The sequence below is a fragment of the Oncorhynchus keta genome, chromosome 15 (assembly GCF_023373465.1).
Source record: "Oncorhynchus keta strain PuntledgeMale-10-30-2019 chromosome 15, Oket_V2, whole genome shotgun sequence".
Lineage (NCBI taxonomy): Eukaryota > Metazoa > Chordata > Actinopteri > Salmoniformes > Salmonidae > Oncorhynchus > Oncorhynchus keta.
In genome coordinates, this window is record NC_068435.1 from 29,422,471 (window position 1) to 29,444,786 (window position 22,316).

At 42.9% G+C, this 22,316-nt stretch overlaps 1 protein-coding gene across 5 annotated transcripts in view; it reads right to left on the reverse strand.

Annotated features, from left to right (window-relative positions):
* LOC118394749 (oxysterol-binding protein-related protein 1-like) overlaps positions 1-22,316 on the reverse strand; it is a 39,714-nt gene that overhangs the window by 1,923 nt on the left and 15,475 nt on the right. For 3 of the 5 annotated variants that reach the window (XM_035788262.1, XM_035788263.2, XM_035788261.2), the window contains exons 16-27: positions 17,339-17,510; positions 13,893-14,109; positions 11,294-11,369; positions 9,147-9,281; positions 8,900-8,997; positions 8,516-8,698; positions 5,514-5,621; positions 5,189-5,278; positions 4,954-5,080; positions 1,663-1,779; positions 1,216-1,339; positions 1,020-1,110 (exon numbers count right to left, since the gene is read on the reverse strand). In XM_035788262.1, the coding sequence (XP_035644155.1) occupies positions 1,020-1,110; positions 1,216-1,339; positions 1,663-1,779; positions 4,954-5,080; positions 5,189-5,278; positions 5,514-5,621; positions 8,516-8,698; positions 8,900-8,997; positions 9,147-9,281; positions 11,294-11,369; positions 13,893-14,109; positions 17,339-17,510 (1,538 nt within the window). Of the gene's footprint in view, positions 1-1,019; positions 1,111-1,215; positions 1,340-1,662; positions 1,780-4,953; positions 5,081-5,188; positions 5,279-5,513; positions 5,622-8,515; positions 8,699-8,899; positions 8,998-9,146; positions 9,282-11,293; positions 11,370-13,892; positions 14,171-14,290; positions 14,416-17,338; positions 17,511-22,316 lie in introns of those variants that run through there. The other 2 variants (XM_035788265.2, XM_035788264.2) reach the window with 2 other exon arrangements.

Genomic DNA, 22,316 nt, shown 5'->3' on the forward strand with positions numbered 1-22,316 from the left:
GAGAGTAGTGTTGAAATGTTGGTTTTTTGTGTTATTTTTCAATGATTTAACCAACATCTGTTCAATTATTTGAATTCCATTTAGAACATTTTTCGCTCAGTTTCCCTGGAGATAAATAAGATCAAGCCTGAACTGTGTGATGTAGTAGAGAGTTGTAGTTTCCAACAGGCCGATATTCTATATAGTTTAGCACAGAAAATGTGGTAATTAACTACAATGACCATAATCCACTGCGCGCCTACTTGTCTGGTCTGCAGGGTTTTTCCTACACCTGCTATGTTAGGTTAGTGTGGGGCAGAAACGGAGAGAGAAGAGGCAGAAGAGACAGAATAATGCAAGATCGAGAGGGACAGCGAGCAGTTGCTTAGTGGGGTATCTCTACCTGAAAATAATGTACATGATCTAAGTGATTGATAGTTGGTTTTCAGCAGTCATAACAGTATGCCTTATTTAATGTACTTTGAAGCATTAATAAAATAGTGATTTTGTCAGATAGCGTAGGCAGCATTTTTTTTTTATTTTTTTAATTTTTTATTTTACCTTTATTTAACCAGGCAAGTCAGTTAAGAACACATTCTTATTTTCAATGACGGCCTGGGAACAGTGGGTTAACTGCCTGTTCAGGGGCAGAACGACAGATTTGTACCTTGTCAGCTCGAGGGTTTGAACTCGCAACCTTCCGATTACTAGTCCAACGCTCTAACCACTAGGCTACGCTGCCGCCCCAGCGGCAAATAAAACTATGTAACGTAATATACACAACAACTGAAATGTTTTATTAAAGTAAAGTCAATGATGGGGCTTTTTAGTTGTTTATTCTGTGTTACAGCATTCAACCCACATAATGCATAGTGCATTTATTGTCAAATAAATTAGAATCGAAACCCGAAATTGTAAGCCGTGATCATTTTTTAAATAATCGAATGGAAACCGAACCGACCTCAAAAAGCACTAATTGTTCAGCACAGCAGAATCAGAGGGGAGTTTCATGGGGGAAGAGAGAAGACCCAATCACTCACCTTGTTTTCCATTCCTCTGTTGATTTGGAGCGATTTTTCCGGGCCAGTCTTTGTTTCTCCTCTACCCTCTTCTTCTCTGCACTTGCCAAATCTGAGAAACAGAAATATTTCAATGTATGAAAATAGTTAGATTCATTGACACCAGATGTGAATCATTGACAAAAACATACTGCTCTATATAACTATATCACCATACCTATGTCTCCTTTCTCCATGGCTCTGATGTCAGGTCTGAGCCGACAGTCTGTGGGGGGCAGGACCCCCTTCATGCCCCCCTCCAGCTCATTCAGCTGCATGGCAAACGTGGAGAAGGCGTAGAACTACCAAAGAGAGAGAGCGAGGGGGAAGGGCCTACAAATCAATGACTGACAACCAGTTCAATCACTCCAGAAGGCTAAAAATGTCAACAGTAAATCCCAGATTTCTGCCTCTTAGTAATTCCTCCAATACAGTACTCTCTCATCCCTGTGATCCCTGCAGTTGTCTGGTCGGGGAGCTATCCTCCAGACCTGCTTTCCTCCCCTTCCGCCCTCGCCTCACCTATCACCCAACCCCCTGCCTCCCTTCGACCCCCTGCCTCCCCTCGACCCCCTGCCTCCCCTCGACCCCCTGCCTCCCCTCGACCCCCTGCCTCCCCTCTCACCTCTGCAGAGTTGTCTGGTCGGGGGACTATCCTCCAGATGAGCTCACTTCCTGGGATGACCTGGACCGTGTCTCCATCAGGCAGGGGCATCTCCTCTGGCTCTTTGTCTACACTGGTCTGGAGGGACAGACAGGGGGACACGCAATCTTCAAACAGGTATGAAACTACAATAGCTACTTGGGTCATTATCAAGGGTCCTCACTACAAAACGAGTGTAATGGTAGCTTAAATAAATCAAATCAAATGTTATTTGTCACATGCACCGAATACAACAAGTGCAACAATGCAGTTAAGGAAAATACACCCCCCCCCAAAAAAGGAAAAGTAACAAATAATTAAAGAGTAGCAGTAAAATAACAATAGCGAGACTATATACTGGGGGTACCAGTACAGAGTCAATGTGTGGGGTCGCCGGTTAGTCAAGGTAATTGAGGTGATATGTACATGTAGGTAGAGTTATTAAAGTGACTATGCATAGATAATAACAGAGAGCAGCGTAAGAGAAGGGCAATGGAAATAGTCTGGGTAGCCACTTGATTAGATGTTGAGGAGTCTTATGGCTTGGGGGTAGAAGCTGTTTAGAAGCCTCTTGGACTTGGCGCTCCGGTACTGCTTGCCGTGCGGTAGCAGCGAGAACAGTCTATGACTAGGGTAGCTGGAGTCTTTGACAATTATTAGGGCCTTCCTCTGACACCGCCTGGTATAGAGGTCCTGGATGGCAGGAAGCTTGGCCCCAGTGATGTACTGGGCCGTACGCACTACCTTCTGTAGTGCCTTGGTGTCAGAGGCTAAGCAGTTGCCATACCAGGCAGTGATGCACCCCCGTCAGGATGCTCTTGATGGTGCAGCTGTAGAACCTTTTGAAGATCTGAGGACCCATGACAAATCTTTTCAGTCTACTGAGGGGGAATAGGTTTTGTTGTGCCCTCTTCACAACGGTCTTGGTGTGCTTGGACCATGTTAGTTTGTTGGTGATGTGGACGCCAAGGAACTGAAAGCTCTCAACCTGCTCCACTGCAGCCCCGTCGATGAGAATGGGGGTGTGCTCTGTCCACAATCATCTCCTTTGTCTTGATCACTTTGAGGGAGAGGTTGTTGTCCTGGCACTACATGGCCAGGTCTCTGACCTCCTCCCTTATAGGCTGTCTCGTTGTTGTCGGTGATCAGGCCTACCACTGTTGTGTCATCGGCAAATTTAATGATGATGTTGTCGTGCAATCATGAGTGAACAGGGAGTACAGGAGGGGACTGAGCACACACCCCTGGGGAGCTCCAGTGTTGAGGATCAGCGTGGCAGATGTGTTGCTACCTACTCTCACCACCTGGGGGCGGCCCGTCAGGAAGTCGTGTATCCAGTTGCAGAGGGAGGTGTTTTGTCCCAGGGTCCTTAGCTTAGTGATGAGCTTTGAGGGCACTATGGTATTGAAGGCTGAGCTGTAGTCAATGAATAGCATTCTCACATAGGTGTTCCTTTTGTCCAGGTGTGAAATGGCAGTGTGGAGTATCTGTTGGAGGTATGCAAATTGGAGTGGGTCTAGGGTTTCTGGGATAATGGTGTTGATGTGACCCATGACCAGCCTTTCAAAGCACTTCATGGCTACAGGCATGAGTGCTACGTGTCGGTAGTCATTTAGGCAAGTTACCTTAGTGTTCTTGGGCACGGGACTATGGTGGTCTGCTTGAAACATAGAATTAGGGGGATAGAATTATGCTCAGATTAGATATCGTGCACCAGCTGTTGTTTACAAATATACATAGACCGCCACCCCTTGTCTTACCAGAGGCTGCTGGATCATCTGTGATATGGATAAAACCCAGCCCTTAATGAATGACTAACCATCTGAATTCTTTAGCAATACAAGACCATCGTCTGACCATCGCTTAATGAGAGGTCTGGTTAGCAGATATCACTGAATTTGTTCAGGAAATGTGTCATTCTAATGCCGGTAGAGTGTATAACCACCAGCTGTATGTTATTAATGTCTTCTTTCAGCCATGGCTCAGTGAAACATAAGATATTACAGTTTTTAATGTCCCGTTGGTAGGATATACGTGCTTTTAGTTCGTCCATTTTATTATCCAGTGATTGTACGTTGGCCAATAGTACCGATGGCAACAGCAGATTAGACACTCGTCGCCTAATCCTCAAGGCACCCCGATCTCCTTCTGCGAACCCTCCGTCTCTTTCTCCTGCAAATGACGGGGATGAGGTCTTGTTCAGGTGTCTCTAGTAAATCTATCTCGTCCATCTCATTAAAGAAAAAATATTTGTCCAGTTCAAGGTGAGTAATCGCTGTTCTGATGTCCAGAAGTTATTTTTGGTCATAAGAGACGGTAGCAGCAACATTATGTACAAAATAAGTTACAAACAATGCGAAAAAACAAACAAAATAGCACAGTTGGTGAAGAGCCCATAAAACAGCAGCCATCCCCTCCGGCGCCATTATCGTCACTCATCCATAAGCATGGAGCAAAATTTGACATTTTGTGCTCCATGTTCATGGTGCGAAAGCGTGCAACATTTTCCAGGCTACTATTTATGTATTGCTCAGTTTACTAAACTCTAGTCAAATAACCACCTCATGATCATACACTTTGTTGAGGAAAAGTTTCTAATTAAATCATGATGCCAGATTAAAAAAAGGTGCATTTCATTTTTGCACCGAACACACTGCTTTAGGGAAAACACTAAGGGGATGTGGCTGACGCGCAAACCGATATTAATTTCAAATTGGTTAGATGAGGGTTAGGGTTAAGGTTAGGGGTGTGGTTAAGGTAAGGATCAGTTATAGATTTAGTCTATGGGCAGCAGGTAGCCTAGTGGTTAGAGCGTTGGACTAGTAACCGAAAGGTTGCAAGATCGAATCCTCGAGCTGAAAAGGTAGTACGCCCACTGTTCCTAGGCAGTCATTGAAAATAAGAATTTGTTCTGAACTGACTTGCCTAGTTAAATAAAGATGAAATAAATAAAAAATAGATTTTGTCTAGTCATTTTCATGGTGCGAAAGCGTGCAACATTTGACGTGCTGGTCAGAAAAGTTCCCTTAGTCTCTCCCTTGCTTTTGCACCACAAACATCTTTGCCCTTAATTGACTTATTGAGTAATACTTTTATCACTGCATTATCATCTGATCTCATGAATAGTACTGAACAGCACTGGACTGGCATGAGGTATAGTACAGCTTATTTTACTCAGCGAGGGATATGATAGTTACATAACCACCCTGGTGGGGCTGAAGGCACTACCTTGTTTTTGATAAGGAATGTTTTTGATTAGTGCACATACAGTACCTGCGTGTTGCTTTTCTTCTCCTCAGAGTTCTTCTTGTCAGATTTCTTGTGAGCATCAAAGGTGGCGGCGTCCACAGTGTATAAGCACTCGGTCCATTTACCATATATGGCGCAGAGCTTCTTTTTGCTGCAAACACACAGTCAAAACGAGCGGTTCGGCTTTTCTGATTGCTAACATACAAATCATCTTGATACAGTAAAACAGTTGGTGGGAAAAAAACTAACAAACAAGTACCTTTTATCCAGAATATAGCCCTCCACTTTGTGCAGCTCCTTGCCAAACATACCGCATGGTTTGAACGTCAGGCTGCATCTCTCGCCGGTCCTGTCACCGAAAGACGAAGCCTTCTAGTTACATATTCTCTTTCACTATTCCCCACAGCCAGACAATGCTTTCAAACAACCACCATTTTGCTGCTCAAGTCTGTCGGCTTAGTAAAGGCAAGTATCTGTCCCAGTTCCGCTACATTGCTCAATCAACTGGATACAAATGTGGATCCAGACCACTGCACACACACAGATACACGTGTAGGGACACACAGCGAGGGAGTCTCCCTTACTTGTGGTTGATCACTTCCACATTGCCATACTGCTCGATCCACAGCTGGCCCACGATGATGTTGTGGACACAGCAGGTGGGGTTTGTCCAGGTGTATGCTTCATTACATCTGCAGAGAGAGAGAGAGAGAGAGCGAACATGTCACAGCAGGTGGGGTTTGTCCAGGTGTATGCTTCATTACATCTGCAGAGAGAGAGCGAACATGTCACAGCAGGTGGGGTTTGTCCAGGTGTATGCTTCATTACATCTGCACAGCAGGTGGGGTTTGTCCAGGTGTATGCTTCATTACATCTGCAGAGAGAGAGAGAGAGCGAACATGTCACAGCAGGTGGGGTTTGTCCAGGTGTATGCTTCATTACATCTGCAGAGAGAGAGAGAGAGAGAGCGAACATGTCACAGCAGGTGGGGTTTGTCCAGGTGTATGCTTCATTACATCTGCAGAGAGAGAGCGAACATGTCACAGCAGGTGGGGTTTGTCCAGGTGTATGCTTCATTACATCTGCAGAGAGAGAGAGAGAGAGAGAGAGAGAGAGCGAACATGTCACAGCAGGTGGGGTTTGTCCAGGTGTATGCTTCATTACATCTGCAGAGAGAGAGAGAGAGAGAGAGAGAGCGAACATGTCACAGCAGGTGGGGGTTGTCCAGGTGTATGCTTCATTACATCTGCAGAGAGAGAGAGAGAGCGAACATGTCACAGCAGGTGGGGTTTGTCCAGGTGTATGCTTCATTACATCTGCAGAGAGAGAGAGAACATGTCACAGCAGATAACCGATCACCAACTACGTCAACTTAGCGATGCCAACTCATACCAAACTACTTCAGAGATTCAAATGTCCTTCAAACTTCAACATTAATTAATTAGTTTCATCCAGGCTTAAGAAAAAAAGCTCCCAGAATAGCTATATTGCTAGAATATGCACTACTGTTCATGTTTGGGGTCACTTAGAAGTGTCCTTGTTTTTGAAAGAAAAAAATATATATTTTGTCCATTAAAATAACATCAAATTGATCAGAAATACAGTGTATTTGTATATTTGTGTAGTACACGCTGTGTACTACTCCCTTCACAGAACAGAGCAAACTGGCTAATCAGAATAGAAAGAGGAGTGGGAGGCCCAGGTGCACAACTGAGCAAGAGGCCAAGGAATAATCTTTTATTTAAAATTGGCCAGTCTGAGATATGGCTTTTTAGTTGTAACTGCCTAGAAGGCCAGCATCCCGGAGTCGCCTCTTCTCTGTTGACGTTGAGACTGGTGTTTTGATGGTACTATTTACTGAAGCTGCCAGTTGAGGACTTGACACTCCAAAGTACTTGTCCTCTTGTTCAGTTGTGCAGGCCTCCCACTCCTCTTTCTAGTCTGGTTAGAGACCGTTTGCATTGTTCTGTGAAGGGAGTAGTACACAGCGTTGTACGAGATCTCCAGTTTCTTGGCAATTTCTCACATGGAATGGCCTTCATTTCTCAGAAGACTGACGAGTTTCAGAAGAAAGTTCTTTGTTTCTGGCAATTTTGAGCCTGCAATCGAACCCACAAATGCTGATGCTCCAGATATACAACTAGCCTAAGGCCAGTTTTATTGCTGCTTTAAAATCAGTATAGTTTTCAGCTGTGCTAAATAATTGCAAAATGGTTTTCTAACGATCAATTAGCCTTTTAAAATTATAAACTTGGATTAGCTAACACATCGTGCCATTGGAACACAGGAGTGATGGTTGCTGATAATGGGCCTCTGTACACCTATGTAGATATTCCATTAAAGAAAACAGCCGTTTCCAGCTACAATAGTCATTTAGAAACGTTAACCATGTCTACACTGTATTTCTGATCAATTTGATGTTAATATTTTTTGTCCCATTTATATTATTTTCTTTAAAAAACAAGGACACTTCTAAGTGACCCCAAACAGTAGTGTATGTATTACTATATTTACTAGGAGATAAAGGCCAAATCAAGGAAACTCCAAGGCAAACTCTCAGGGAGGGAAAGCTATACTGAACAAAAATGTAAAAAACGCAACATGCAACAATTTCACTGAGTTACAGTTCATATAAGGAAATCAGTACATTTTTATAAATTCATTAGGCCCTAATCTATGGATTCACATGAATGGAATACAGATATGCATCTGTTGGTCACAGATACCTTTAAAAAAAGTCAGGGCGTGGATCAGAAACCCAGTCAGTATCTGGTGTAACCACCATTTGCCTCATGCAGCGTGACACATCTCTTTCGCATAGAGTTGATCAGGCCGTTGTTTGTGGCCTGTGGAATGTTGTCCCACTCCTCTTCAATGGCTGTGCGAAGTTGCTGGATATTGGCGGGAACTAGAACATGTTGTGGTACACGTTGATCCAGAGCGTCCCAAACACGTTCAAAGAGTGACATGTCTGGTGAGTATTGGGGCCATGGAAGAACTGGGACATTTTCAGCGTCAAGGAATTGTGTACAGATCCTTTCGACATGGAGCTGTGCATTATCATGTTGAAACATGAGGTGATGGCAGCAGATGAATGGCACGACAATGGGCCTCAGGATCTCGTTACAAAGCAATTGTGTTCGTTGTTTGTAACTTATGCCTGCCAAATTCTCAACAACGACATTGGAGGCGGCTTCTGGTAGAGAAATTAACATTAAATGATCTGCCAACAGCTCTGGTGGACATTCCTGCAGTTATCATGCCAATTGCACACTTTTTAAAAACCTGAGACATCTGTGGCATTGTGTTGTGTGACAAAACTGCACATTTCAGAGTGGCCTTTTATTGTCCCCAGCATAAGGTGCACCGGTGTAATGATCATGCCGTTTAATCAGCTTCTTGATATGCCACACCTGTCTGGTGGATGCATTATCTTGGCAAAGGAGAAATGCTCATTAAAAGGGATGTTAACACACAGTATTTTATTTCAGCTCATGAAACAGGGGACCAACACATTACATGTTGGGTTTATATTTTTGTTCAGTGTACATGTACACTGTGGAGGGAATCTCAGCTCCAGACTTACTTGGGCAGCTCCAGGGTGATGATGCCTTTAGGCTCTGCCTCCACACTCTTTCCCCAGAACTTGAGTTTGGGGTAGATGGAGCCGTGGAACAGGAAGTCCTCCTGCAGGCCCTCGGCGTGGAAGGCGCTGACGGGGGGGTGGTGGCTCACCTGCTCCGACATCCACCTGAACCCTAGGTCCTCTCTGAGGGGACAGGAGGGAGGGGGTTAATGGTACATACTTAGCCATCACCTTCCATCTTCAGATGTCTTGAGACATCTGACTTAAGGATTCAAATGTATTTTGGTGACGTCTTGAGTCAAACTAGTACCACTAGTAGTAACCACCATCTCACAACACATACAGACAGTCAACCTAAACATCAACCACAGTAATATGTCTAACCTGATTAGCTCATAGGTTTCTCCTAGAAGTGGATTGAAGGGTTTTCCAGTCCTCTCCCACTGTGATGCTACAGCAGACACAGCAAATGCTGCCACACACTGAAACCATCATAGATTAACAGAAATGTGTAACGTCAGAAGCTGTCGATGAGCACAGCCAAAAGAGTATGTACTACAGCGGTGATTGTGAGTGAAAACTCACGCGCATGCCTATACGAGAGAGGATGATGAAGACGTGCGCAAAATACCTTCATCCTCTCCATGGAGTCTGTGGCAGCGTTAGCCTGGTGGATGAGATACGTGTGCTCCATGTACTCGGTCAGCCGCTGAAGAAAACTCAGGGGCTCGTTGAAAATTACTGGCATGGCTATCTTAGACAGCTCCTGGGAGAGGAGAGAAAAAGAGGAGACGAGTCATAGAGAGAGAGAGGCAAGGAAACACACAAGCAAAGAAGTTCATCCACAGCCCACACAGACATACCTGTATTATATTATACAGTAATATCAGACAATGATAGGACATTGTGAATATAGTGATTAGAGAGTGCAATAGACTGAAAGTACTTGAGACAATTACAGGACATTGGTAAAGTCCCTATAAAGCTCACATAGTTGTGTTTCAATGACAGAGGTGTGATATAACATCAGCAATAAGCTCTAGTCTAGATCCCAGTCCGGAACACTGTTTGACATCCGTACCGACTGGTCTCTGGAGTGTCAGTAAAAAGGCCCACATATCAGTAGCAACCCTGGGTTAAAACAATGGTTTGCCATGGATCTAACTAATTTAAACCCACAGAGTACACACACATAGTTATGGTAGTTTCTCCATTGCCATTAGTGTCTGCCCTTACACCAGGGCTGTGTCCCAAATGGCACCCCATTTCCTATGTAGGGCACTACTTTTTACCAGGGCCCATTAGGGCTCTGGTCAAGGGGCCCTAGTCAAGGTATTGCACATGATGTGGTTCCACCAATTCGGTGCCTCAACAACAAAACAAAAAAACATTATTTCATAAAGAGCACATTAAACTTCATAAAAACATGTTTTCCCTTCCCATATAAAAATGACTATAGTAAGTGCCTATTAAGTGCCAAATAAAGTAACAGGGTTGACGATTTAATCGTAAAAATCTGCCATAAATCCCCTTTTGAGATGGGGAATGGAAGCTTGTTGTGTGCAACAGGGACTGAATGCAAACTTCCAAAAACATTTCAGGGTTGACATGCTATGCTCGACCCAGTCAGTTTTCCACCACAAAATGGCCAAAAAGAGAAGAACCAGTTCGCCTGCTTTTACACTCAGATTTATTTGACTATTAGATGTTCAATGTTTCGTTCGAAAAAAAAAGATTTAAAAGAAAAAAAGTCCAGTTCATGTAACACGGTTGACCTTAAAATGAGGGACAGATGTAAATGATTCACTAATCACATGAAATAAATAATCATCTTCAGAAATGACTGACAAAGCAACAAAATAACTAGGGCTTTACAATGATGGTGGCACTTTAGCATGTCTTTATTCATATTTTAAAATCAGATGGATTTAATTCTCCATATGGTCTACGGCATTTCATTTAATATAACCGGCTTTTAAAATGCAATATTGGTGCACAATTTCTTTTCAAAATATCAAAGGGATGCAAAAGGCACTCTTTTCGTGGAACAACCACCCTACATAGAGAATAGGTTGCCATTTGAGCCACAGATGGGAATCATTACACCGCTTTAATTAGAGGAAGTACAGGAAGTGTAGAGTTTATATCATCCAATTAAAAAAATCATCCAGGAAGTGGAAAAAGGGGATTAGGATCCCTACAGACCACTACTGATGACAGGGTCTTTCACATCATAGACCTGTGCTTAGATAGTCACAAATATATACTATAACAAGGCAAGTAAATCTCTCCATAGCTACAGTAACTACAGTAACTCATTAGGCGGTAAGTCGGCCCAAGGACACTCAGGTCAGCAGTATTTCCCACTAACACAGCACAAATCCACATTAAAGAAGCGGCAGATTGAACAAAGTATAAAGAGAAAATACAGAGGGGGAAAAAAACAGCAGAAAATACATCTATCCCGTGTGGTTTAGTTGGTAGAGCCATGGTTCTTGCAACGCCGGGGTTGTGGGTTTGATTCCCATGGGGGACCAGCACGCATCAGCTAAATGACAAATGTAAATGTAATGTTTGTGGCTGAATTCTTGGCAGACAGAGAGAAAGGCATGTTTGCTCACTGTTTGCTTTCAACGTTTTGGGGGGGTGCAGGAAACAGTGAACTAACATCCCTGTCTTTCTTTGCCCAGCCAGGTTCATTTTCATCCAGCTCCTGTGCCTTTGGGTTGTGCCAATGCAGTACCCTTCTTTAAATAAATACTGAGTGTGAATTCTCACCATGCCGATGCATTTCTTCAGGATGCTCCAGACGCTGACGTCATTCCTGGAGAACATGGGCGCGGGCAAAGACGTTCTGTCGAATAGAAAAGAAACAATTAGGTCAGATCTGAATGGGGTGATCCCACTGAATATATATGGATGCAGACATGGTCCAAGAGAATGAGAGCTAAAAAAAAAACAGGGACTTTGGTGACAGAGTAATTAATGAGGGGTTTAAGCCAGATTCTCTTACAGTATATATATATATATAGCTACTTTATAGATAAGGCACGGCTCTCTTCCTCCTACGTCTCAACTATGCTCTAAGGCGAGGCTATCATTAAATCAGATAGTAAGTATCATGTTGTTGGTGAGGCGTGTTTACTTTCTAAGTATTTGCAATTAAGCAAGTACCCTTGGTTTTGTGTGATGCTCTTGGCCATCTTTGTTCATGGAGAGGAACTATGTTTGGAATACACAAAAGTAAGCCATTGTTTAGTTATGCAGAGAGTACAGCTGTACATGAACCTTATCTGGAACATCAGTGATGGCTTGACCTACTATTTTGAAACAGAGTAACCTGACAGCTAATTAGCCAACTGTAGCTGCTGCGGTCAAGCCTCAGGCAACGCCCATGAATGATTGGGAGAGTGTTTGCATGTTCCCGTCGGTGTTTGTGCGTGCATTGCGGCCCGCCCGTGGACCAGGTGTGCATGCCTCAGGGAGGCGGCGTGTTTACTTAGCGATAAGCAGTGAAGCAGCTACCCACAGCAGGAGAGGAAAGAGGAGGCCTGTGGGGCTAAATCCTAACCATTCTCTCTTAACAGTGGAATGAGCAGGCCAATGGAGCATGGTGGAGCAGTACTTCTGCCGGCTCCACAACACGCCATAACCTGTTACGCTAAAGCAACTGATTCGTACTTTAACTCGCTACGCTTACTCACTCTACAGCTTCATTCAGTTCCCATATACATATACATTTTCGCTTGACTCAAATCAAGCCTTACAACACATAATCAAGGATTTATCGTATGCTTCTGGGATTACAAATTGAGGTAACTCATTTTTTAGTAGATATCTTTAACATACTGAGGTAGACAATGACTGAATCCCATCTCCTTTATGAGAGCATGTCTGACTGCACCATGATTAATAGTGGGCCCACGAGTGTGAAGCACTGTTGATATCAATTAGCTTATTTGGTTGGAGTGAGTCCAGAATCCTGGAAGGAGAATGGGAGCATTCCAAATGGCACCCTATCCTCAATTTAGTGCACTAGGTGAAGAGTGGGCTAAGTTGAACCATTTTGTACATTCAGCATCAAATATAGTATAGTTTCAGGTTTCATTAATCGTATGTACTTGATGCACATGTAGAATATATTTTTGTATTTTTTTGCATAAGTATAATACAGGAATGTACAATATATAGGCAAATTTTGACATGAGTTTTGGGGAAGGGGGATTAGGGGGAAAGTGTTAAAATTGTTCAGTATTTAGCTATCATAATAAGTCTGGTAGTAGCAGTTGTGATGTGTATGTGTGTGTGTAAGGTGCAGAGAATGTAGTATTCTTTTTAACAAAGATATCGACATATATTTCAGGATGTTGTGTATCCCTGGAAATAATCAGAATTCATGTAAAACATTACAGTTTTGAAAACATAGCCAAAAAAAGTGGTCTCTAGGCATAACTTACACCGGTTATGGGGTAAGTTGAGCCACAGGATATTAGGGTAAATTAAACAGCCTTCAAGTGTCTGTACTGATTGAAATATTACTACTTTCTTTTTAAAACATGAAATGACGACCTCTTCCTAAATATTTGGTCAGATGATTCGTTGTGTGTGTGGTTTACTAGAAACGAGGGTGCCTCAACTCACTCCTTCGGTTCAACTTACCCCAATCTCCCCTACTTTTGACCAGGGCCCATAGGGATCCCTCATTCCATCACACAACAGAGATGTATCTACATATAGCCAGAGAAGCTATAACTCTGAATGACAGCTATAGCTTATAAACAAGCTCCTCATCAATCTTTCACAACACACACAGGCGCGCGCGCACACACACACACCCCTTTCCTCTCACTCAGTATTTCGTGCTCTAAACTGGCAAGCACTAAATTATTCACGGGTCAATTGTTTGGATTAAGAAAGAGAGGGCATGCAATCATCCTCGTCCACAGAAATAAAGTAGACTGACCAATCTTCAAAAAGCCTTCTGCTCTGACCCAGTGTACCAAGCACCAATAAGCCACTGCCTGCTGAATCTTAATGACATAACTGTGGATGGAAAAACAAGAGAGACCTGTCTATGGGGCTTGGGTGCCCAAACAAACACAGGAATAAAAACCTAGACGTACGGGGGTATATCACATTATATGCCATTGGCTCTATTGCATACAAAGTCGTTTCCTACAAAATGTCACGTGATAAAAACACACATTTCAAAACAACAAAACAATATAAATAATGATAGAATATACTAGAATAAATTAACCGCACAGTTCAAAGCCTTGCTTTAATAGGAGCTGGAGAAGGGGACAAGAAAATCAAGCAGGAAACCAAGTTGAAAACAAGCCGTTTACATCACATATTAACTGCACCCTGACCCCACCTGTGCTTCTTCACTCCGTTGCATTGGGCCTTCTTGTCGCCATGGTTAACCTCCCCAGACATGTCGCAGGCGGCAGCGGGTCCCCTGAGGGTGCTGCTGCTGAACAGAGAGGGCTCTCTCTCCTCTTCCTTCACCTCCCCTTCTTCCTCCTCTTCACACGAGTGTCCGGCCACAGACAGGAAGCCGCTCAGAGAGAGAGAATGCTCGTCGTCGGACTCTGCAGGGGGAGGGGGGTGCCAGGGGCCAGAGACAGAGAGGGAGTCATGTCACCTTTGAGCCTAGCAAAGCAAACCAAAACAAAAAATGTTAAATTCTGCAGCCTGCCTTCACACTCCTCCACCCGGTAGTGACTGACAGAACTCCCTCCTCCTCCCTCCCTGCAGCCAGCGAAACCACACCTGGGAGATAGGGTTCCTACGAGAGGCCACAAAGACGTTCCCCTCCCTCTGGGTGCTGTGTATGCTGTGGTTAGTACAGTACTCTGGCTCCGTCTAACTTAGAATGCATGTAAACCGCTACTAGGGACAACACAGGTAGTAACACCCAGGAAAAAGGGGAGGGGAAACAGAACAAAGAGGAGGAGCTGAGAGACTGAATCATAGAATATTGTATAATAGTTTTGTAGTTCTTTGTGTGAGGCAGGGTCACAGAGCTGATATTACCAATACGTTTTTTTTCGGGCATGCTAATAATGCTTTTAATTAAACAATTTATCCGGCATGATCGGTTATGGGAACAAGCTTCAAAATCTCTCATAAGTAGAGCAATGGTATGGATAGATGTAGGTCATGTGGCTTCATCCAATAATAACAAACGGACATGATGCATCTTTATTATGTAAACAAGGAAGACTGAAGATGTCTAACGTGCTGGTCGATTTTCTCGCTCTTACATTGAACGTAAACATGGTATTATAGATTGCAGTAAGCAGGGTACATTTATAAGAGTAGGGAGAGAGAAAGCGCTGACCAGTAGATCACTGTGGATGGATGAATGATGCAACAATCCCAGAGAACCAGGGATCACTCTAAAAATGCACAAACATACTGTATAGCAAAGCAGCATGCTCCTATTTTAGCCAGCATACAGTATCAATCACTACTCTACTGCAAGGCTCTAGGGGATAGGCTACACTGTGCTGGAGAAGCCCACTACAGAGTTCGACATCTATTTCAATACTAAAGCACTGTTAGCCAAGCATAGAGTAATCTGGTCATATCATATTCTTAAAAGGTTTCACTTAACCAGCTCCTTTTGAATTTTAGAGCCTAGCTACAGCGAGAGATATTTCCGCCTGAAACGAGAGAGAATATTTCAGCCTTAAGAAGAAGCGCTTGCTAGCCGTCTTATTAGCCTTGGGATTCATCAGCAGTGGCCATTTTGAGATTGTTACTTCTCTGCAACACTAGTTGTAAGGGCCATTATCCCAACATGGAGACAATTAGCCAGTGTAGCAGGTAGCTGATCGTTGGGTAACCAGCCGTGTAACACAGCGCTGGGATTGGTCATTAGACAGGAAGACATGGAGGGAGGCTTGGGTGCCCTGGGGACCTTCTGGGCACCTCAGCCACCCTGTTAGCATGTGTAGTGAATCATGTTCCGTGCACACAGACAGAGACACATGCTGATATTGATTACTGCGTTGTTGGGAAAGATCAAGAATGAAAGGCATTTCACTGTACTTGTGCAAGTGACAATAAAAAAGTAAAAAGGAGATGTTTTCGTAAATCTGTTACCAAAAGTTTTTTTTCCATAAATGTTTACAATATTTGTATTTATTTTGCATATACTCTGTAAATTGTTTGAAGCAATCATTGTGCATAGAGCTGCATGGTTTGTTAAACTTTGAAATCAACGGTTTTTGCTTGGCACACATTTTAAACTGACAAATCGGAGAGCGTGTAATTCCATTACCGTGGAACTTCCCTAGGTCATACATCATTCAGCACAATTATCAAGTCAGTCTCTGCCAACTGTATGAAGAAAGAACCATTACCGTGGAATTTCCCTAGGTCATACATCATTCAGCACACTGCACAATTATCAAGTCAGTCTCTGCAAACTGTATAAAGAAATAACCAAATAAAGAGTGAAATCTTCCTCAGCCTCAGAGGCTACCGTCTGCTGGAGAGAGATGTGTTGCTGGATCCTGGAGGTGTCTGTGCTGCTGATAAAAATAAACAAGGTGTCTGTAAACCACAGCCTATTCTTCAACACAGAAACAACTCCACAGGGGAAGTGGTTTTCATTACTGACAACAGTGTGGAGGAGCTTTAAGGTTAGGGAGCCAGGTAGGGTCAATGAACAATTTAGACTGAAGGAATCAACTCAGCTTTATCGTTCAGAGCTGCAGAACCACGATAGTCAGCCGGCTCATTTTTTATTACAGATTTACAAGGCTCATTTAATTGGTTCTTATCTTATACATCTTATACATCACTTTGTATAGAGGTGCTTATAGAGGTCTTTCAAACATGTTCTGAGGTACAGGTCAATGAAAAACAGAATAGCCTGAAAAAAAAATATGTTAATGGTATAATTAATGTCAATTTTTGCAATCTTAAACAGCACCCTATTCTCTATATGCCTATACACACACACACACACACACTCAACAGACGGACCACGGTCCAGATTCAGACCCAGAAAGGGGCGAATACGGACCACGGTCCAGATTCAGACCCAGAAAGGGGTGAATACGGACCAGATTCAGACCCAGAAAGGGGTGAATACGGACCAGATTCAGACCCAGAAAGGGGTGAATACGGACCACAGACCAGATTTTAGGAACTCAGTCGGGCTTTCAATTGAATGCTGTTGAGAATTGTAATAGTAGAATTCACAAGGTGCAATTTAGACATTTGGTAGTGCATGGGCAGTTTCCCTAGTTATGTAATTCACTGACAGATCTTAGAGAGCTATTTATAACCAGAAATGTCCAGCTGACCAAGTAGCCCATGTTAGCTAGGTAAGTAAGTTAGCCGATCTAAAACCTGTAGTTATCATGGCCAGATTGTGAGCACATGGGTACCTGGAAGTCACTCAGGTATCACAAACACACATACAGTACGATATGGCAAAATGTGTAGAATGGCAGGAAATGAGCTTTAAAACGGCTAAATGTTCTCCCCACCCCATGGCTCAATGTGTAGAATCACAGAAAAATTATCATAACTGCTATCTGTTCTTTCTGCCAAAAAGAGGAATGTGAACAGTTTGGGGTCGCGAGGTGGGGGTTTGTTACTACCGATAAATTAATATATCCATCCGGACATTTGCCACCTAGGAAACTTGTGTGACCGGAAATGTTCAAATACTAGTTGAGTATCCCCGCCCTATATAGAATACTTCTAGAGCTCTGGTCAGTATGGCGCACTATGTAGGTAATAGGGTGCCATTTACGATGCACTCCAAGGATTTAATGAAGACAGTTGTGTTTGACTGACCGGACAGGGCATCATAGAAGTCATCCTCTGTGAGTGTGCTTAGCGTGGAGGACCTCCTGCCTTTACAGAGGGACTGCTGGTCTAGATCCTGGTGCTCTGTAGCTAAGGTCTGGAGAGCCTCTGTTAGCAGCTTGTTCTTCTCTACTTCCTGCTCCAACTTCAGGCTCCACACCTGGGACACACACACACACACACACACACACACACATGGTATATTAGACATGCCACAGTGTGCAGAACATGTGCACAACACACTTGTTGGCACATTAGACAAGACAATGCACAACATGCCATTACAAACATTTGACATGCATTAAATGCATTTCTAACAGATCATGTGAAAAGCAGACTGTGATAGGTGTGTTTGTGGTATTGATCTCTTCCACTGTAGAGTTCTGTGGTTGATAATGCTCCTGACGGGACGGCAGGTCATTGTTCTAACCCACGGCCCTTCAGATCCAGTTTCCTCCACTCTGAACCAAACACCCCGGTCTCAGACAGCACCGTGGCCCAGGATTGAGTGTCTCTCCTGGGCAACCTGAGCTCGGCTGGACTGGGGTGTTTGACTGGATAGCCATTCGCCCCTCTCTGATACTGGTGCTGTGGATCCTCCACTAACCCCAGGAGGAAGAGACTAATAAACAGCAATCTGACAAAACAACACTCTTACCAAGCAACAGCCTACAGTACGTCATAACCTGGGGCTTTGATCACTCAAGTGAAAGCTGGAAGTCAACCTACTTCAAGTTATATTAATACATCTTATTTTTATGTGTTTCCAGAGAAAATAAGTACTGTGGTAAATACTGTAAATAAATGTGTAAAAACTAAGTGTCGATTTTCCCTACTGACCTACTGAGAGGAGAAGTCAATTGAATTCTGTGAGAAAAGAAAGCTCAGTGACTGACGACAAAAACAGAGTGAGCCAAGACTCCAGAGTGAGAAGATGACAAAGTCACCTTGGGGAAGGAAGGAAGGCGGCCTGAGCCGACAGTCTCCGTCAGAAACTTGAGCCTGTAAATCAACTGTAAATCTGAGATAGCGAAGAGAAGCCACCGTCCCTATATTAGTACTGTGCATACATTGTCAAGCCTGTACTCAAAGTCAAAAGCAATCAATAACACAACCTCAACAAAACACCTCTAATGTAAAAATCATACTGTAGTCAGTGAGAGGGGTAGGGGACGGACTGGGAGAGTACTTGCCATCTATTCTATATGATTATTTAAAGATAGTAATACCTAGGAATGAATTGGTGAATAAAATGACTCGTTTACATAACTATCTAAAAACAAGGAAGAAACGGCCTCCAGAGTGGCACATCGGTCTAAGGAACTGCATCGCAGTGCTAGAGGCTTCACTACAGACCTGGGCTGATCCCGGGATGTATCACAACCGGATGTGATCAGGAGTCCCATGCTGGTGATTTATTGCCATACTCTAAATGCCTTGGCATTTGGTTCAGCTGTCTGGCACCTAGCGTCAGCACACAATTGGCCCAGTGACGTCTGGGTTAGGGGAGGGTTTGGCCGGGGGGGGCTTTACTTGGCTCATCTCGCCCTAGCGACTCCTTGTGGCAGGGCGGGCGCTTGCAGGCTGACCTCGGTTGTCAGGTGAACGGTGTTTCCTTCGACACATTGGTGCGGCTGGCTTCCGGGTTAAGTGGGCGTGTATTAAGAAGTGCGGTTAAGCAGGTCATGTTTCAGATGATGAATGATTCGACCTTCTCCTCCCGAGACAATGTCGAAATTGGGGAGAAAAAAAAGGGGTAAAATACAAAAAACAACAACTTCAAAATCAGATGATTTTGATTTGATAAAAACACCAAAAAGAGAACACAGAAGAAAGTCTGGAGAGTGCAGTCACTATGATATGGTGAACTATGCTTTTTCTTTGAAGTCAGAACACTTACAGATAGAGATAGTAAACAAAACTCAAAGTAATTGCCTTTTAAGTTTAGTGTCAGCCATAGCAGGTGGTGGGATAAAACATTCATACAAAATACTCTTCATCCCCTCAAACCCAGACAATGGATGAGAAACTACTGCAACATTATAATAATATACACTCAATCTTTCCTCTCTGGCTTCTAGCCCAACGCTAATTACCCAAGCCTGCTCCAGTGCTGCGTCTGAGGTCAGAGAGGTGAGGATGACTCCAGTGAATCAATATACTGATGCAGGTTGTGCCGAGCTTCTTTAAAAACAGCTCTTCTCTCTGCTCAATCAGGTTGGCAGGATCATTACTTGACCTTGGCTTTGATTGAACAACAACACAGCAAACAGGAAGCAAGGCAAGGCAAACACGCTGCTGTATGTACCTGAAACATCAAAAGGGAATCCTGAACCCAATGAAACAGGATTTATTTTTGTCAAACCCTAACCTACATTAGGCCCCTATAAAATCGGGAATTGTTTTGCCTGACCCCCATTTTGTTTTTCCCAAATTCCGTTTTCTTCATTTTGTTTTTCCAGGTTTCTGTTTTCCCCGTTTCTTCTGGTTTTTGCTCTCAAAATCACACCTTTCTAAATTTTAACATGTAAAGTGTTGGTCCCATGTTATGAGCTGAAATAAAATATCCCAGAAATGTTCCATATGCATGAAAAGCTTATTTCTCTCAAATTTGGTTTACATCCCTGTTAGTGAGCATTTCTTACTTGCCAAGATAATCCATCCACCTGGCAGGTGTGGCATATCAAGAATCTGATTAAACAGCACGATCATTACACTTGTGCTGGGGACAATAAAAGGCCACTAAAACGTGCAGTTTTGTCACACAACACAATGCCACAGATGTCTCAAGTTGAGGGAGCTTGTAATTGCCATGCTGACTGCAGGAATGTCCAACAGAGCTGTTGCCAGAGAATTACACAGACGGGGAATTCTCCTTGCCTCTTCAGAAATATGCATTCTGTTCATGTCTTAAAATAAACTTGGGAAAATTAATAAACATTCAATACATTTAGTTGATTCCCTATTAAGTTAAACACATTTTTGAATACTGTTGAATTCCGTTGTGTCTGGATTGCGTCCGCGTTCTCCATATCGCTCCACTAACCTACTAACAAAAAAAGACTAGTATAAACGTACTGTATCTTCTTCACTTTCTGAAGGGCGGAAACTTCAATTTCCTTTGTGAAATGCTGGTGATTTATTGCCATACTCTAAATTCCTTGGCATTTGTTTCAGCTGTCTGGCACCTAGCGTCAGAAACAGTCTATCTAGCCTTCCTTCTTTTCCCCCATACACGTACAGTACAGTAGGCCTGTCAACATCTGACATTTTAGTCATTTAGCAGACACTTTTATCAAGAGCAAGCAGAGTTAAGTGCCTTGCTCAATGGCAAATCGACAGATGTTTTACCTAGTTGACTCTGGGATTTGTACCAGTGAGCTTTCCGTTACTGGTCCAATGCTCTTAACTGCTAGGCATATGAACACCAGCTAAGAAGACATCCTCTAGAGATCTCAATGGAGGTTATGTACTGGTTATGTCTTAATGGAGAGTTGGTATTGTAGCGAGAGGGAGAACATAAGATACGCTCTGGTCATAGGTCAGGGTTAGGCACAGTCTGTATGCTCTGGAGGGGGATTTCCTTAGATATATACTGAACAAAAATATAAACTCAACATGTAGAGTGTTGGTCCCATTACACATGTGCACCTTGTGCTGGAGACAATAAAAGGCAACTCTAAAATGTGCTGTTTTGTCACACAATACAATGCCACGCGCAATTGGAATGGACTGCAGGAATGTCCACCAGATCTTTCGCCAGAGAATTGAATGTTAATTTCTCTACCATAAGCCGCCTCCAACGTTGTTTTAGAATTTTTTTAATAAAGCCCTTGTGTAGGGAAAAACTCCATCCATGGCTGTGTCCCTGCCCAGTCGTGAAATCCATAGATTAGGGTCTAATGAATTAATTTCAATTGACGGATTTCCTTAAATAAACTAACTCCGTTAAATCTGTGAAATTGTTGCATGTTGCGTTTATATTTTTGTTCAGTATAATATCATAAATAAGTGAATAGATCAGATATAATAGACATTCAAATTTAGAAACCAACCTACACTACTGTTCAAAAGTTTGGGGTCACTTAGAAATGTCCTTGTTTTTGAAAGAAAAGCATATTTTTGTCCATTAAAATAACATCATAGTCTTCATTTCATTTCTCAGAACGAGAATAGACTGACGGGTTTCAGAAGAAAGTTCTTTGTTTCTAGACATTTTGAGCCTGTAATCGAACCCACAAATGCTGATGCTCAAGATATTCAACTAGTCTAAAGGCCAGTTTTATTGCTTCTTTAAATCAGCACAGTTTTCAGCTCTGCAAACATAATTGCAAAAGGGTTTTCTAAATGATCCATGAGCTAATTAATCCAAGTTGATCATTTTACAAGGCTAACAGTATGTGCCATTGGAAAACAGGAGAGATGGTTGCTGATAATGGGCCTCTGTACGCGTATGTATATATTCCATAACAAAAATCAGCCGTTTCCAGGTACAATAGTCATTTGCAATATTAACAATGTCTACACTATATTTCTGAAAAATTTGATGTTATTTTAAATTGACACTTTTTTGTTTGTTTTTCTTTTAAAAACAAGCACAATTCTAAGTGACCCCAAACTTTGAAGGGTAGTGTATCTACTGACTAAGTGTTGTCTGATACTGAAAGATGCTTTGTTCACATCTTTACCCCTCTCCATTTCCCACTTAGATCACAATATGCAAGGAATATCTACTGGCCAGGAGAACATTCCAATCTAAGACATAATTATGAGAACCTTCCATTTTATGAGCATAACATAGGCTGGCTTTAACATCTACCAGACAGACCATCCTTATAAAATAGTACATTCGTTCTCACTCTGCCTGTGAAACAAAACAAGCACTTGTCACCACAATGTTCACTATTCCACTCAGAATAAAGTAGTCGTCCTACTTGACAAGATGGCGCCGACAGACTTGGGTCAC